Raw genomic sequence first — 18,434 nt, 5'->3', positions numbered from 1 at the left:
TTCCAAGATTCCCATGGACTTCAATTTTCCTAGGGCTGTTTAATACTGTACGCTGTCAAATGCTACCTTGATGTCAAGGGCAGTCATTCCCACCTCATCTCTGGAATTCAGTTCTTTGGACAAAGGCTGGAATGAGATCTGGAGCTTAGTGATCCTGGTGGGACCATTAAGTGAGCAAGTTATTATTGAGTAAGTTGCTTCTTGGCAGCACTGTCAAGACATCTATCGATGGGTCAGTAAATTGGCCCGATTCAATATGTCCTGCTTTTTGAGGACATGATGTAACTGGGTAATTTCCCACTTCGTCAGGTAGATGGCAGCATTGTAGCTGCACTGGAACAGCTTGATTACAGGATTGGCTAGTTCTGGAGCATAAGCCCTCAACATGATAGCTATGATGTTGTTGGACCCATAGACTTTGCAATATTCAGTGCCTTCAGCTGTTTCTTGGTATCACGGGGAGTGAATCAAATTGGCTGAAGACTGGGATCCGAGATACTGGGGACCTCAGGAATTAGAGGATTGTTTAAAAGAGTGGGGATAAATGGGTGTTTTTCTGGTTGGCGATCAGTGGCTAGTGGTGTGGCTCAGGGATCAGTGTTGGGTCTGCATTTGTTCACAATTTACATAGATGATCTGGAGTTGGGGACCAAGTGTAATGTGTCAAAGTTCGCAGATGACACTAAGATGAGTGGTAGAGCCAAGTGCGCAGAGGACACAAAGTCTGCAGAGGAGGGATAGTTTAAGTGAGTGGGCAAGGGTCTGGCAATGGAGTTCAATGTTGATAAATGTCAGGTCTTCCATTTTGGTAGGAATAACAACAAAATGGATTATTTATTTAAATGGTAAAAAATTGCAGCATGCTGCAGTACAGAGGGACCTGGGTGTCCTTGTGCATGAATCGCAAAAGGTTGATTTGCAGGTGCAGCAAGTAATTAAGGCGGCAAATGGAATTTTGTCCTTCACTGCTAGAGGGATGGAGTTTAAAAAACAGGGAGGTTAAGTTGCAGCTGTATTAGATGCTGGTGAGGTCACACCTGGGGTACTGTGTACAGTTTTGGTCTGCTTACTTGAGAAAGGATGTAGTGGCACTGGAGGGTATGCAGAGAAGATTCACTAGAATCTGGAGTTGAGAGGATTAGCTTATGAGAGACCAGGCGGACTGGGACTATACTCATTGAAATTTAGAAGAATGAGGGGGGAAACTAGAACTAGGGGGCATAGCCTCAATAAGGGGGAGCAGATTTGGGACTGAGTTGAGGAGGAACCTCTTCACCCAAGAGGTCGTGAATTTGTGGAATTCCCTGCCCAGTGAAGCAGTTGAGGCTACCTCGTTAAATGTTTTTACGGTAAAGGTAGACAGATTATTGAACTGAAAAGGAATAAAAAGTTACGGTGAGCGGGCGGGTAAGTGGAGCTGAGTCCACAAAGGATCAGCCATGATTTTATTGAATGGCAGAGCAGGCTCGAGGGGCCAGATCCTAATCCTAGTTCTTAAATTCTTATGAAAGGCAGAGATGGATAATACTCTATACTTCTGGCTGACGATAGCTGCAAAGTTTCAGCCTCGTCCTTTGTACTGAAGTGTTGGGCTTTAGCATGCTGTCTCGCATGTGGGGTGCTGTGTTGCAGTTTCACCAGGTTAGCAACTCATTTTCAGTTATGCCTGGTGTTGCTCTTGGTATGACTTTCAATACTCCTCATTGAATCAGAGTTGGTTTCCTGGCTCGATGGTAATGATAATGAGTGAGGAATCTGCCAGGTTATGAGGTTACAGGTTCTGGTGGAATACAATTCTGCTGATGCCAATTGCCCGCAGCATTGCATGGAACTTTGAGCTAATAGAAATACTCTTAACGCATCACATTTAGCACGGCAGTAGTGTCACACAACACAGTGGAGGGTGTCCTTAGTTGAAACATAGGACCTCAGCTCCACAAGTACACTGGGTGAGGTACTCCTACCAATGCTGGCCTGGACAGGTGCATCAGCAGCAGGTAGACAGGGGGCTAAGTAGGTTTCTTCCTTTTTGCTGGCTCTCTCTGACAGGTAATTAACTAGCAGTTGAAGTTTCCCACAGAGCAACATTAACCCTCGTAGAGCTTCACTAAGATTCCGACAAAAATCAGCTAATGACAGAACTCCACTTACCGTAATCTCATTGAATTTGCCAAACTCCAGCGTGCCATAGCTATCAATGGGTGGTCGAATGTACTCGCAGTAATCGCAGTTCTTCACCACCTCCAGCTGCCGCACACAGCAAACGTAAGCAAGGCGGGTTTGAATCTCCGCCATGCCTAAAACCTGCAGCAGTAACAGAACACCGTACATCACTGCTTGTGAATGAGAGAAGTCGAGTGATACTAGAGCAGGTGATGCTCACTGTGGCAATAAGGCAATAGTTATTTTGTGTAATTATGAAAGGATTCAAATAGAAATCAGATAGAAATGCTCAGCTGGTCACAGGCCCGCTCCTGTGGCTGACAGTCTCCAGCATTTTCTGATTTTACTTCAGATTGCCAGCTTTGGTGATATTTGATTTTTGTTGCTGAGATAAGTGGACTCATTCTTGTCCCCTCAATGGGTAGAAGAAGTGTCATAAAATACAAGATCAAATGCAGGGAATCTGGAATAGAGGGCAGGAGGAACTTCTTCACATGGAGAGTCACTTTGCTGCTGCCTCTGATTTGTCATGCTGCTCGTCTGACTTCCAGGGTTGGATGAGCAGAAATTTCCTCCAATTAAATATTAAAGAGCAAAGCCGTTGTCCTCGGTCCCCACCATCGACTCACCTCATTGATCGTCGCCTCAGGTTGCACCACACCAATCACAATCTCGGCATCCTACTTGACATTGTTTTTAGACTCCATGTTGTCTTCACCATAAAAAAAGCACCGATTTACACAACTTCTTCTGCAGCTGAAACCCTTCTCAAGCCCTTGATGCCTCCAGTCACAATTATTCCAATTCTCTCCTGGCCGGCCTCGCATCCTTCATAAACATGAGGTCATCCAAAACCCGGCTGCCAAAAGCCTGGTATCTCAGGCACCCATTAGCACTGTACTGGCTGACCTACGTGACTCTCCCTAGTCTAGCAACAGCTCGATTAAAAAATTCTCATCTTTGTTTTCAATTCCCTCCAGTCGACAATCCCCATCTCTGTTAATTCCCAGCTCTACATCCAACCAACCAACCGCTCCCCCCCCCCCCCCCCCCCCCCCGGAGTTCTCGGTGTTTCTCTAATTCTGGCCTTGTGAGCATTTCATTCACTCCACCATTGGAAAAAGTGCCTCCAGCTGCCTCGGCCCTAAGCTTGGATATTCGCACCCAAATCCTCTCCGGATCCTTTGAGGCACCCTGTAAAACCACGGGGGGCATGGTAGCACAGTGGTCAGCACTGCTGCTTCACAGCGCCAGGGTCCCAGGTTTGATTCCTGGCTTGGGTCACTGTCTGTGCGGAGTCTGCACGTTCTCCCCGTGTCTGATTGGGTTTTCTCCGGGTGCTCCAGTTTCCTCTCACAAGTCCTGGAAAATGTGCTTGTTAGGTGAATTGGACATTCTGAATTCTCCCTCAGTGTACCTGAACAGGTGCGGGGTGTGGCAACTAGGGCTTTTCACAGTAACCTCATTGCAATGTTAATGTAAGCCTACATGTGACACTAGTAAAGATTATTATTATTATTACTTTGACCAAGCTTTTCTTATTATCTCGGTGTAGCTTGCCAAGTTTTATCGGATAAGCCCCTGGGGATGTTTTTGCTACATTTACAGAAGCAGGTTGTTGGTGAGAATCGTAATAGTGTTGAATTGATTCCTAGGGATAGTGGCTGGAGCATAAACTCTGCCAACATGCATTATCTGATCGGGTAGAAGGATGAAGGAAAAAGGGGTTAAATCTGATTCAATCCATTTCTTCACGAGATGGGCAAGTGTCCGCTTAGATTGTTTGGGTCACATGGCCTGTTCCTGTATTGTAACCTCCACGTATGAGGTTTTCATTTGCCACATGTTACAGCCAAACTGCCCAGGACACAGTTAAGATCATCCATTAGCTATAAAGGCTGGACTTAGACGTAACAAATTTAGCTGAATATATTTGTTCCCTTCTGAGTCACAGAAGCCACTGCCCTTTACCTAGAGCCTACGCTGCTTATTGTTTTATTCTGCTTCAATAGCATGGAAGGTTCCTCTCAGGATACAGTTAAAAATGAAAGGTTACTGATTATATCACTGCATTGAGTTCTTCAGGCACAGCAGGAACAAAAAGGCAGAGTTCTATAGAATTACGTTTGCTGCTGAAACCCTCATCCATGCCGGTGTTAACTCTAGGCGTGACTGTTCCAATGCCCGCCTGGTCAGCCACCCATATTCTACATGCTATAAATGAGAGGTCATCCTCCATAACACTGCCGCAAGTGTCCTTAGAAGCACTAAATTATGTCCACCCATCACTCCTCTTCTTGTTAACTGACACTGGACCCTAGTTATACAATGCCTCGATTTTAAAATTCCCACAGGACAAAAGGAGGCCATTTGGCCCATCGGGTCTTCACCAACCCTCTGAAAGAGCACCCTATCTAGGCCCACTCCTCTGCCCTGTCCTGTAACCCCACCCAACCTTTTGGACACTAAGAGGCAATTTAGCATGGCCAATCCACCTGACCTGCACATCTTTGGGCTGTGGGAGGTAACTGGAGTAAACGCACGGAGACACGGGGAGAAAGTGCAAACTCCACCCAGTCACCCAAGGCTGGAATTGAACCCTGTACCTCCAAATCCCTCAATGGCCTCACCCCTCCCTTATCTGTGTAATGCTCTCCAGTTCCAAGTCCCTCCCAAGACATTGATGCTCTTCCAATTCTGGCGTCTTGAGCATCCTCAGTTTTAATTGCTCCACCATCAGTAGCTGTGCCTAGGCCTTAACCTCTGAAATGCTCTCTCCAAACCTCTTTGCCTCTCTATTTCTCTTCCTTCCTTTAAGACGCTCCTTAAAACTCCACCCGTTGGTCAAACTTTTGGCCATCTCCCTACTCTTGCCTTATGTGGTTCAGTGTCAAACGTTGCTTGAAAATGATCCTGTGAAGTTGTGAAGTGTCTTGGGAAGCTTTAATACATTAAAGGTGTTTCTAAACATTAGCTGTTGACGTTACAGATATTGCTCATTTAATCTGGTTTGCCACACTAATTACAAGCCTTACCCCCCCCACCAATACACCTGCCCACTTCATGCACAAGGCTGGCAATGGTCCTAAACAACATATCATGTTATTTACCTTCACCTTTGCTGCCCAAGGATTAAACCGTTTCCACAGCAACCACCAGCCAGATAGCGAGTCCCCATAATTTGTCAGATCCGTTTCATCCTGGCTGCCAACATCAATTGCTATCACGACCTTCGCACCCATAGACCGAGCAACATCAGCTGGGAAAAAAAGAAAGATAAGCGAGCTTTGCTGCAGGCAAAACCTCTCGAACGCGGGGGGAACTGGCCACCAGAGTGAGCGAGACAGGCAGGAAACAACCAGACCTTCCAACCTGTCTAACTGGGGACAACTGCCTCCTCCTTGTGGAAAGATAACAATTGAGGAGAACAACCAATTGCAGTCTGCAGTCTCGCCCACACCCCACATCTAAAAGACATTAATGTCACAACAACACTTCATCACCACATAGCGATCACAATAACAGTGCTGTTTGGTTCCCTTGGTGGGTACTTGGGAGAGACTAGAAAAGCTGGGATTGTTTCCTTGGAACAGAGAAGGTTAGGGAATAATTGGGTAACATGAAGAACTGAGCTGCCTCCTTCTGTGCTGTAAGATTTTATAGCCCAGAGTGAGTTGCCTCAATTCAGGAGCTGGGGGTACATGTTATAAACTGGTGCTTTGACAGGCCAATTAATCTACTGAGCAGGTAGCCTGATTGCTACTAAAGAATAAAGCAAATTGATTACACTTTTCTCCTTTTTCTGTTAAAGAGAGAGAGGGGAAGAAAAAATCATAACTCAGTGATTTTTGTGAGCATCAGATGAGGACAGGATCAGGCTGGGCTGTACCAGTTGCTCCCCCCCATTCCCACCATCAAGTTAAATAACTGCTGTCACTCACCCTCTCGGGCAGGGTTTTTCAAAGTGTGGGTCACGACCCGGCTGTCAGAGGGCGTGCCCAGAGTTTTCCAAACGCTAAAATAGGTTGGAGCAGGTTTTCAACGATGTGTGCCGCAGGAGCCCAAGAAGGATCAAAGATAAACCTGATACTGGGACCTGGGTGAGGCAGTGAGGAGAGCAGGGGGAGGGGGATCTAGAGCAGGAGTGCGGCAGTGAGGAGAGCAGGGGGAGGGGGATCTAGAGCTGGTGTGTGGCAGGGAAGAGGACAGGGGGGACGGGGATCCAGAGCAGGAATGAGGCAGTGAGGAGAGCAGGGAGGAGGGGGATCTAGAGCAGGAGTGAGGCAGTGATGAGAGTAGGGGGAGGGGGATCTAGAGCGGGAGTGTGGCAGGGAGGTGAGTAGAGGTAACGCGAGTGTGGTGGACTCAGATCTTCATTAATATTAATGGACAATGACAAAAAAAACCAAACTTGATTTGCTTTTCTATCACACCCCCGAGCGCAGTATATGCCACACACAACTATCGGTGGCACCCAAATAGGTGCCAATTTCTATCAAATTGCACAACTTTACAAGGAGAACAAGGGTAAAGTGGCCAAGGACCCCAAATATCAGAGAAGATGAAGGTTATTTGCAGAGAATGCGAGGTGCTTTCTCATGAAACTGCATGTGAAATGCCTTTTGTACTTTTATTGTGGAGTTCAAGGGCACCTCAAACATCCATCTTGGAGAGCCCTCAAGTAAAGGGAAACCCCGGCGTGCTGGGGCTCAGTCACATGGCGTACACATAGCGGCTTAGTCGGTCTCATCTTACAGGCAGACATCGTTTCAAATCTAAACTAACTGAACCTCAAATAGCAAGGAAAGGGTGACGATTGCTTTCAGCACTGTGAATAGATGCTTTCCAAAATTTATTCAAAGTTTGACAAGTGTGAGCACAAAACCAAAACTGCTACATGTTCCCCACACTGCTACGCCACATCGAAGAAATCAGTGCTAGCAAGGGAACTGCCAAGAGATTGACAAGCCTTCTTCAGTCACATCTGGCTGTGCTGATCAACAGTTTTTGTAACTACTTTCCAGAGGAGAAGTTTCAGATTTTGAAAAAGAGGTGGCTGAAAGATTCCTTTTAAGTTTGAGACCCCAGAGTCAGCTGTTAACTTACAACTGACTCCAAATGAGGAGACTGAGCTGCTGGTACCTGACCTGTGACAGCACATTAAAAACACACCAGAAGTCCACGAGGTTGTCAGCATTCTGGAGTAGCATCTCCCAGGAGTAGCCAGTGCTGAGTAAAGCAAATATTTTGCTACTTTTCCCCTTCATGATGACCTTCATGTGCGAGGTTGGATTTTCCGTTATCACAAAGAAGAAGGCACAAAAGAACCGGCTGAACTCTGCACCTGATATGCGCATTGCCCGCTCATCCTGTGAACCTGATTGGAGTGAGATCGTGAGGACCAAGCAGGCTCACTTGTCACATTAAAGGTAAGCGGACATGGCGTGAGTCCCGAAGATCAACCGGGATGGATCCCGAATGTTGGCCAGTTGGCAAAAGTGGTTCCTGGGAAAAAGAAAGATTGAAAAACACTCCTCTAAAGCCAAATGTATGAAGACTGGCTGCTATCTAGTAAGATGCAGCATTCAGTGGGCAAGACGCAGCATGCAACCACCAGGGTAGAATGTGTTAATCATACTGTAATTGAGTATTTAATTGTATTCAAGGTGATGGACATTAATTGGGGATTCAAATTGACACTGTGGTTGTTGGATGAGAAGGTGCATGTTTGTAATGTGTCTCTCTAAATAAAAGCTTAGAACTGTAGAAAGCTTAGACTCCAGCTTTCTTCTTCACCAGTGAGCTGTCGGAAATATCACAGAATAAATAGGCTAAAAAAAAAAAACTGAACTTCTGTTAAACAAAATAAAATCTCAGGAAGCATGGACACTTGAGAAAACGTACTTTATATGGGACATTCTACGGTCGTGAAAGGTGATTCTTAAATGTAATTCTGACTTTAGCTCTTTGAAGCGCACTCAAACATACCTGTAACCTACCTGGCAGGTTGTTGATATATCCTCCATCCATGAGCAGGTGACCATCCTTTGGATCACATAGAGGAGGTAGATAACTCGACAAGGACATACTGGCTCGACAGTATCGCCACAAAGAACCTGTAATGAGTATAAAACATTGACAATAATCAATAACAGCCTGATCTAGCAAGAGAAGCAATGCAGGATCTCACCTATTGTAGGGACCAGCCCACCTGCATCCAGCAACTTTGCTAAATGCAGCATAGAGGAGAGCCATTTATGTTAATTTAGGTAACATGCTGAAAAAAATAAAAGTGAGGTCTTTACACTTGGACAACAACGTTGGAATTCTAAAATAAAAACTGAAAATCTTGGGAATATGTAGAGTAAGAAAAAAAAATTTTTTTTTGGGTGCGATTCAAAACTGGTTCAAACTCCACTCTGGAAACATGCGCTCACAATCCTGGCTGAAAGTCCAGTGCTGTGCTGAGGAAGATGACAGTTAGGATAAAGGGGGGGGGGGGGGAAATGTGTAGACTAAAGGGTTGACATCAGGAGCACCTGATTTTGATGTAACTATGATGCAATGTTACATGATTGAGTGAGGTCTGGTGGAAATACTGAGATATACGTATGTGTAAATATAGAAGATTGTTATTTGTAAAAGACAGTCTACGGTAGCATTCTTAGGGTAACAAGCAAACCCTAAAGAAACCCCATATAGACCCAGAACGCAAAGCAAAACAAGAGAGCTGCCATCTTTCAGTAAAGGTGATAAGCCAAGATTGTCTCCTCCCATCTCAAATGACATTAAAGATTGCATGTCACGAGCTGAAGGAGAGGAGAATTCTCACTGGTGTCCTTGCCCATTACATATCTCTGAATCAACACCATAAAAAAAAAGCAGAATATCTGTTCGTTACTTCATTGCTGTTTTGGGGACTTTGCTGTACACAAGTCGACTGCCACACTTCCATTACAGCAGTGACATTACTTCAAGTTTGACCTGATTTGACATAAAAAGCTTTGGAATGTAAAGGTTACAAAAGACATGGTATAAATGCCAAGTCTTTCAGTGAAATGAAATGTACTTTTGCAAAGTATCACCTGGCCTAGCTCCAACAATTCTGTTCCATTTTACACAATTTAACTACTGGTCTGTCACGTTTTACTGAAAAAAGGGAACCTTCACAGGTACAGTGTCTCATGCCAAGTTGTACTCTGGGGCTGACTGCTGGCTTGGGTCAAATGCCCTTAAATTCAGCAACACGTCAAGCTTTACTGTGGAAGTAAATGGTTCAAATTCTCACTTGTGATTGGCTGGAGTCCAGGGACCCTGCCCAGCAAGTGCAGGCAGGCATGTGAACATAGACTAGTAGAGGAGCAGCTCAGCTGTTGTACCCTTTGTGAGAATAGTTGCTGACACTCACTGCCTGTGTTTGCATGTGAGCTAGGCTAGATAAATATCAGAGGGGTTGTGAGCCATAGAACCTCAGCAAGGAGTCAACACTGGAAGATAAAACGCAAGACTAGCTCCAATAGGCAGATATGGGTGCAATAGAATCCTCAAACACCGAGTTGCAGTTTTTTAAGTCAAAGTGACTTCCTTTGAGTATTTAATTGTATTCAAGGTGATGGACATCAACTGGGGATTCACAAGTGCTCCTATGAATAGGAGCAAATGACACTGTGGTTGTTGGATGAGAAGGTGCATGTTTGTAATGTGTCTCTCTAAATAAAAGTACATTAGTAACAAAATGTTCGACAAGCATTAGTGCAGAAATTCAGCTCATGCCCAGTAAGTTCAGCATTTATCTCTCTTCCCAACAGCCACCTTACTCGAACTGCAGCAGTGCGACTGCAGGCACTTGGCGATCAGTCTGATTTTCTTGTGAAATGTAATTATGACCTACACATTGATTGCAAATTAGTTTGGCATTCTGTATACTCATTATAAGAATACACATGCTGATGAGTTTAAATGGCAAACAATTTTCAATATAGTGAAGCGTAGGGTGGTTTGACAAATGTAATAAGGAGGGTACTTGTTCCTTGGAAGGTAATAAACAAAATGAAGAACGAGGAGCAAAAAGACCTGGGAATATAGGGAACTAAATCTCTACAAAACATCAAGGCACGTTAGTGAGGCCGTAAAGCGTACAGACAAGGATTAGGTTGATCAGTCAGATACTGATGGAGTTGTCGCTGTTTCCTAGACCCAACTATCTTTAGCTGCTTCATCAATGACCTCCCTTCCATCATAAGGTCAGAAGTGGGGATGTTTGTGGGTTACTGCACAATGGTCAGCACGATTTGCGACACCTCAGATAATGATGCAGTCCATGTCCAAATGCAGCAAGACCTGGACACTATTCATGCTTGGGCTGACACAAGTGGCAAGTTACATTCATGCCACACAAGTGCCAGGCAATGACCATCTCCTACAAGAGAGGATCTAATCACCGCCCCATGACATTCAGCATTACCATCGCTGAATCCCCCACAATCAACATCCTGGGGGTTACCATTGATCAGAAACTGAACTGGACTAGCCACATTAATACTGTGGCTACCAAGGCAGGTCAAAGGCTAGGAATCCTACGGCGAGTAACTCACCTCCTGACCCCTCCCAAAGCCTGTCTATCTACAGGGCACAAGTCAGAAGTGTAAAGGAATACTCTCCACTTGCCTGGATGAGTGCAGCTCCATCAAAACTCAAGACGCTCGGCACCATCCAGGACAAAGCAGCACGCTTGATTGCTATCCCTTCCACAAACATTCAAACCCTCCACCACCGACGAACAGTGGCAGTCATGTGTACCATCTACAAGATGCACTGCAGTAACTCACCAAAGTTCCTTAGACAGCACCTTCCAAACCAATGACCACTACCATCTAGAAGGACAAGAGCAGCAGATACCTAGGAACCCCATCACCTGGAGGTTCCCCTCCAAGTCACTCACCTCCCTCCGTAACAGCATAGTGGGTGTATCTACACCTCGAGGAATGCAGCGGTTTAAGAAGGCAACTCACCACCACCTTCTGAAGCAGCTATTGGATAGGTACATGGATTACGGTAAAATGATATAGTGTAGATTTATTTGTTCTTAAGGGCAGCACGGTAGCATTGTGGATAGCACAATTGCTTCACAGCTCTAGGGTCCCAGGTTCGATTCCGGCTTGGGTCGCTGTCTGTGCGGAGTCTGCACGTCCTCCCCGTGTCTGCATGGGTTTCCTCCGGGTGCTCCGGTTTCCTCCCACAATCCAAAGATGTGCGGGTTAGGTGAATTGGCCAATGATAAATTGCCCTTAATGTCCAAAATTGCCCTTGGTGTTGGGTGGAGGTGTTGAGTTTGGGTAGGGTGCTCTTTCCAAGAGCCGGTGCAGACTCAAAGGGCCGAATGGCCTCCTTCTGCACTGTAAATTCAATGATAATCTATGATTAATCGAGGACAAAGGTTCGGCACAACATCGTGGGCCGAAGGGCCTGTTCTGTGCTGTATTTTCTATGTTCTATGAAGGGCAACTAGGGATGGGCAATAAATGCTGGTCTAACCAGCGACACCCACATCCCGTAAATGAATTTTTAAAAAAAATTATATAGTCCTAAGTTAAGTCACATCAATGCTGGAGACTCGCTATCGAGTAAGCATCCTTGGCCACGACAATGCTACCCCCTCATTATTCTTAGTTAACATTGTCTGGAAAAGTAAGACACCATGCTTTGTTGCCCTCCCAAAATGCAAGGGAACACTCAATAAAGGGGAAGATATTGTGTGTACAGAAACTAAGAGACCTTGGAGTGCTTGCCCACAGATCCCTGAAGGTGGCAGGAAAGGTAGGCAAGTTGGTAAAGGAGACATTTGGAATGCCTTTGTTTATTGCACAAGGCATTGATACAAAAGCAGGATGTAATGGTGGACCTGTATAAAACACTGGTTAGGTCACATTTGTGAATTTTATGTCTAGTTCTGGTCACCGCATTACAGAAAGGACATAACTGCTCTGGAGATGGAAAAAGGGATTTACAAGAATGTTGCCAGGGCTGGAAAATTGCAGCTATGGGGAAAGATTTAAAAATAAATTTAGATTACCCAATTCATTATATCCCCTCCCCATTAAGCGGCAATTTAGCGTGGCCAATCCACCTATCCTGCACATCCTTGGGATGTGGGGCTGAGAATGTGCAAACCCCACACGGACAGTGACCCGGGTTGCTATGAGGAAAGAGTCAGTAGGCTGCCGTTGTTTTTCTTAGAACAGAGGAGGCTGAGATATGACTTGATTGAGGTGTACAAAATCATGAGGGACCTGGATAGGGGAGACAGAGAAGACTTGTTTCCTTCAACAGACCAGGGGGCACAGACTTAAGGAGATTGGCAGAAGAATTATTAGAGGCATATTAGGACAGGCTTTTTCACTAAGAGGTTTCTGGAATTTGCGGACCAGATTGGTGGAAGAGGAAGAAACCCTCAATTCATTTAAATAGTACTTGCATCTACATCTGAGTGCTGTAACCTGCAAGTATATGAGCCGGCTGCTAGAAGGTGGGATTAGAATGGGAGGCTAGTTTTTTCAGCTGGCCTCGGCTGAATGGCCTCTTTCTCTACCCTAACACTTCTATGGTACTAAGGCTCGATGTTGTACCAAAGAGAAATGGAAGGGACTTCAAACAAGGCATAAAAAAACATCAACAATAATAACTGTCAGTCATTGGCAACTGTTTCACATCTGTCATATATTTGCACAGTGTTCACGAGGCAAAACTTCAATGAAATATTTTAAAGAGAAGCCTACGTATCTCATGTAGTTACTTTAGTACAATTAGTTTTTAAAAAGACATCCTTGCAGAGTTGCACCCAAGGCACTCTGTATAACAATAGCAGCCAAAGCGGTAGAGACACACTGCAAGGCTATGGACCGGCACTGGCCAAGTGTTGTTCTGTAGAATGTACTTGCTGTGATTAGTTTGTTCCCTGCTCCTCTCCTGTCACTATGACTGAACACTTCACGGGAAAGATGAGCACAGAGAAACACGAAGATTACACTCGGTGAGTGAGTCACCGCAGATCAGCACCTCACATTGACACAGCAAGCAGGTTTGAAAAGATGTGGGAGGGGTGTGGGGTGGAGCTCGTCAGAAAGAGGAGGAGAGAGGCACCAAAATAAAAACCGAAATGCTCAAAGACTCAGGTCAGCCTGCAGCTGTGGAGAGAGAAACAGAGTTAACATTTCACGTCGATGATCTTGCATCAGAACTGGGAAACGTTAGGAAGGTATAGGTTTTAAGCAGGTGACATGGCAGAGGGTAGAAAACGAACAAAAAGAAAATTCTGTCATAGATCAGAAGACAGAGGACATTAAATGACAAAAGAGTTGGTTGCACAGAGGAAAAGGAAGTGATAATGGAATAAATAATGAAACAAAAGGTGCATCCGGAAGAAGTGTGAATGACAGAGTAGTGAACAGCTGCCATCCAAAAACAAGAACAGGAGAAAAACAAGTTTAAGCCCAAAACATACAGAAAAAAAGAAAACAAATGGAGGCAGACGTTACAGTCTGAAATCATTGAACTTGTATGTTGAGACCTGACGGCTGTAAAAGGCCGATTCGAAAGATGGAGTGCAGTTCCTCGAGATAGCATGAAGCGTCATTGGAACACTTCAGGAGCCTGGCCGGGGACAGAGTGATCAGTACGAGAGCAAAGTGGAGAATTAAAATGGCAGGCAATCGGAAGCTCGGGATTACACACCCCTTTTTTGCTCAGTTATTGAATGAAGCACCGGGTTACTCGCAAAATGGCAACCATTTAATGGTTCCAAAGTTCCCCATGTATTCTCAAAGGGTTGGATGAAAGCAATAGCTTCCGGTCCATTTCCTTCCTCATATTCAGAGCAAGGACAAGAGCAGACCAAACTCACTCAGGCATAAGGAAAAGGAGGACAAGATGTCCATTATTTTGCATCTTGGGCTTTTATTTCATCTTTCTACCTGCAAACATTTGCCAGAAAAGATGATTACCGGACACTTGACATGCTGCGTAACAAAAGAGGGTCAAAGAAACATCGCAGAGTGGTTTCCGAATGAATGCAACAACCTTTCCTTTGATGGATTACCAAACAATGCAGCGAGGGCTATAAATGTAATGTTTTAAAGGCATTTTTAAAATGCCTTTGTTAGCTGAGCTCGAAAGTAAATTAGATAATGAGCTCATTGCAGAAGCTGAAAATTCACAAAGTTCAAATGAAAGATAAGAAAAAAAATCTACTCTTCCCACTGGATGATAGAAATATGGACCAGATTCCCAGAAAATCAGTTGGGTCAGAGTCAGGTGTGACCTTTAAAAGAGAGTTGGATTTGTGCCTGTTTAAAAGGAATTGAAGATTTAAAAAGGCATTCAGGACCTTGTTTAAGTCTTTTTCCAGATGAGGTTGTGGAAGGCTATTCCTAAAGTGGGGGTTCAGCAGTGTGGGAGGGGAGCTCACTATTATTCTATCACATACATGCTGCCTGGCTACAATAGATAGGTTGAAATGTTGTCTTCTCACTCTGGACTTTGCAATGCTCTTATTTTCTACATTAGGTACACCCTCTGACTTGTTCTCCGCACATTCAACATCCACATGATAATAAGTATGCGGCCATTAATTAGATGGGTGACCCCTTATTTTTAAATAGCGACCCCTAGTTCTAGATTCTCGCACAAGAGGAAACATCCTTAGGGCAGCACGTGGCGCAATGGTTAGCACTGCTGCCTCATGGCACCTAGGTCCAAGGTTTGACCCCGGCTCTGGGTCACTGTCCGTGTGGAGTTGCACATTCTCCTGTGCTTGCGTGGGTTTCGCCTCCACAATCCAAAGATGTGCAGGGTAGGTTAAAAATTGCTTCTTAATTGGAAAAAATGAATTGGATACTCTAAATTTAAAAAAAAACAAGAGGAACCATCCTCCCCACATCCTCTCGGTCAAATTCTCTCTGGATCTTTCAATCAAGTCGCCTCTGACTCTTCTAAACTCCAGTGGATACAAGCCGAACCTGTGCACCCTTTCTTAAAGGCAACCTGGCCTTTCCTGGTATTAGTCTCGTAAATCTTCTCTGAATTGCTTCTAACACATTTACATCCTTTCTTAAATAAGGTGACCAATATTGTACACAGTACTCCAGATGTGGTCTCACCAGTGCCTTGTAAAACTGAAGCACAACGTCCCTACTTTTGTATTTAATTTGCTTTGCAATAAATGATCACGTTCTCTTTACTAAATAATTGCTGCATCTGCATACTGGGCTTTTGTCATTCATGCATTAGGGTACCCAGATCCCCTTGCATCTGAGTTCTGCATCTCTCACCATTTAGATAATATGGTTCTTTTTATTCTTCCTGCCAAAATGGACAATTTCACATAATATTCAATGTGCCAGATGTTTTTCGAATCGCTTAACCTCTCTATATCCCTTTGTCGGCTTTTGACCTCTTCACAATTTACTTTCCTACCTATCTTTGTGTCATCAGCAAATTTAGCAACCATACAACCAGCCCCTTCCTCCAAGTCATTAATATAAATTGTAAAAAGTGGGGTGCCAGCACTGATCCCTGTGACACCCCCTCGTTACATTTTGTCAACCACAAAATGATCCATTTATACCAAATCTGTTTCTGTTAGCTAGCCAATCTTCTATCCATGCCAATATGTTAACCCCTACATCAAGAGATTTTATTTTTCACAACAATCTTTGACAAATCGTGGGGCAGGCAATAAACAAAGAAATAACAGATGCATGTAGAAATGGTACAGCAGTTATCATGGGGGATTTTAATCGACATGTTGATTGGTTTAACCAGGTTGGTCAAGGCAGCCTCGAGGAGGAGTTTATAGAATGCATCCGCGATAGTTTCCTAGAACAGTATGTAATGGAACCTACGAGGGAACAAGCGGTCCTAGATCTGGTCCTGTGTAATGAGACAGGATTGCTTCAGGATCTCATAGTTAGGGATCCTCTCGGAAGGAGCGATCACAATATGGTGGAATTTAAAATACAGATGGAGGGTGAGAAGGTAAAATCAAGCACTAGTGTTTTGTGCTTAAACAAAGGAGATTACAATGGGATGAGAGAAGAACTAGCTAAGGTAGACTGGAAGCAAAGACTTTATAGTGAAAGAGTTGAGGAACTGTGGAGAACATTCCAAGTGATTTTTCACAGTGCTCAGCAAAGGTTTATACCAACAAAAAGGAAGGACGGTAAAAAGAGGGAAAATTGACCGTGGATATCTAAGGAAATAAGGGAGAGTATCAAATTGAAGGAAAAAACATACAAAGTAGCAAAGATCAGTGGGAGACTAGAGGACTGGGAAATCTTTAGGGGGCAACAGAAAGCTACTAAAAAAGCTATGAAGAAAAGTAAGATCGATTATGAGAGTAAACTTGCTCAGAATATAAAAACAGATAGTAAAAGTTTCTACAATTGCGTAAAACAAAAAAGAGTGGCTAAGGTAAATATTGGTCCTTTAGAGGATGAGAAGGGAGATTTAATAATGGGAGATGAGGAAATGGCTGAGGAACTGAACAGGTTTTTTGGGTCGGTCTTCACAGTGGAAGACACAAATAACATGCCAGTGACTGATGGAAATGAGGCTATGACAGGTGAGGACCTTGAGAGGATTGTTATCACCAAGGAGGTAGTGATGGGCAAGCTAATGGAGCTAAAGGTAGACAAGTTTCCTGGACCTGATGGAATGCATCCCAGAGTGCTAAAAGAGATGGCTAGGGAAATTGCAAATGCACTAGTGATAATTTACCAAAATTCACTAGACTCTGGGGTGGTCCCGGCGGATTGGAAATGAGCAAACGTGACACCACTGTTTAAAAAAGGAGGTAGGCAGAAAGCGGGTAATTATAGGCCAGTGAGCTTAACTTCGGTAGTAGGGAAGATGCTGGAATCTATCATCAAGGAAGAAATAGCGAGGCATCTGGATGGAAATTGTCCCATTGGGCAGACGCAGCATAGGTTCATAAAGGGCAGGTCGTGCCTAACTAATTTAGTGAAATTTTTTGAGGACATTAACAGTGCGGTAGATAACGGGGAGCCAATGGATGTGGTATATCTGGATTTCCAGAAAGCCTCTGACAAGGTGCCACACAAAAGGTTGTTGCATAAGATAAAGATGCATGGCATTAAGGGGAAAGTAGTAGCATGGATAGAGGATTGGTTAATTAATAGAAAGCAAAGAGTGGGGATTAATGGGTGTTTCTCCGGTTGGCAATCAGTAGCTAGTGGTGTCCCTCAGGGATCAGTGTTGGACCCACAACTGTTCACAATTTACATAGATGATTTGGAGTTGGGGACCAAGGGCAATGTGTCCAAGTTTGCAGACGACACTAAGATAAGTGGTAAAGCAAAAAGTGCAGAGGATACTGGAAGTCTGCAGAGGGATTTGGATAGGCTAAGTGAATGGGCTAGGGTCTGGCAGATGGAATACAATGTTGACAAATGTGAGGTTATCCATTTTGGTAGGAATAACAGCAAAAGGGATTATTATTTAAATGATAAAATATTAAAACATGCTGCTGTGCAGAGAGACCTAGGTGTGCTAGTGCATGAGTCGCAAAAAGTTGGTTTACAGGTGCAACAGGTGATTAAGAAGGCAAATGGAATTTTGTCCTTCATTGCTAGAGGGATGGAGTTTAAGACTAGTGAGGTTCTGCTGCAATTGTATAAGGTGTTAGTGAGGCCACACCTGGAGTATTATGTTCAGTTTTGGTCTCCTTACTTGAGAAAGGACGTACTGGCGCTGGAGGGTGTGCAGAGGAGATTCACTAGGTTAATCCCAGAGCTGAAGGAGTTGGATTACGAGGAGAGGTTGAGTAGACTGGGACTGTACTCGTTGGAATTTAGAAGGATGAGGGAGGATCTTATAGAAACATATAAGATTATGAAGGGAATAGATAGGATAGATGCGGGCAGGTTGTTTCCACTGGCGGGTGAAAGCAGAACTAGGGGGCATAGCCTCAAAATAAGGGGAAGTAGATTTAGGACTGAGTTTAGGAGGAACCTCTTCACCCAAAGGGTTGTGAATCTATGGAATTCCTTGCCCAGTGAAGCAGTAGAGGCTCCTTCATTAAATGTTTTAAAGATAAAGATAGATAGTTTTTTGAAGAATAAAGGGATTCAGGGTTATGGTGCTCGGGCCGGAAAGTGGAGCTGAGTCCACAAAAGATCAGCCATGATCTCATTGAATGGTGGAGCAGGCTCAAGGGGCCAGATGGCCTACTCCTGCTCCTAGTTCTTATGTTCTTA

The 18,434-nt window shown here is 44.3% G+C and overlaps 1 protein-coding gene across 3 annotated transcripts in view; it reads right to left on the bottom strand.

Annotated features, from left to right (window-relative positions):
- The window catches only part of pnpla7b (patatin-like phospholipase domain containing 7b), a 473,312-nt gene that overhangs the window by 55,354 nt on the left and 399,524 nt on the right, over positions 1–18,434 (bottom strand). For all 3 annotated transcript variants that reach the window (XM_072488205.1, XM_072488203.1, XM_072488204.1), the window contains 3 exons: positions 8,163–8,279; positions 5,274–5,422; positions 2,152–2,304 (listed from right to left, as the gene is read on the bottom strand). In XM_072488205.1, the coding sequence (XP_072344306.1) occupies positions 2,152–2,304; positions 5,274–5,422; positions 8,163–8,279 (419 nt within the window). The remainder of the gene's footprint in view (positions 1–2,151; positions 2,305–5,273; positions 5,423–8,162; positions 8,280–18,434) is intronic.

Source organism: Scyliorhinus torazame, chromosome 22 (assembly GCF_047496885.1).
Source record: "Scyliorhinus torazame isolate Kashiwa2021f chromosome 22, sScyTor2.1, whole genome shotgun sequence".
NCBI classification, from domain to species: domain Eukaryota; kingdom Metazoa; phylum Chordata; class Chondrichthyes; order Carcharhiniformes; family Scyliorhinidae; genus Scyliorhinus; species Scyliorhinus torazame.
Note: the sequence above shows the minus strand (reverse complement) of the source record. Positions and strands in the feature narration are given on the sequence as shown.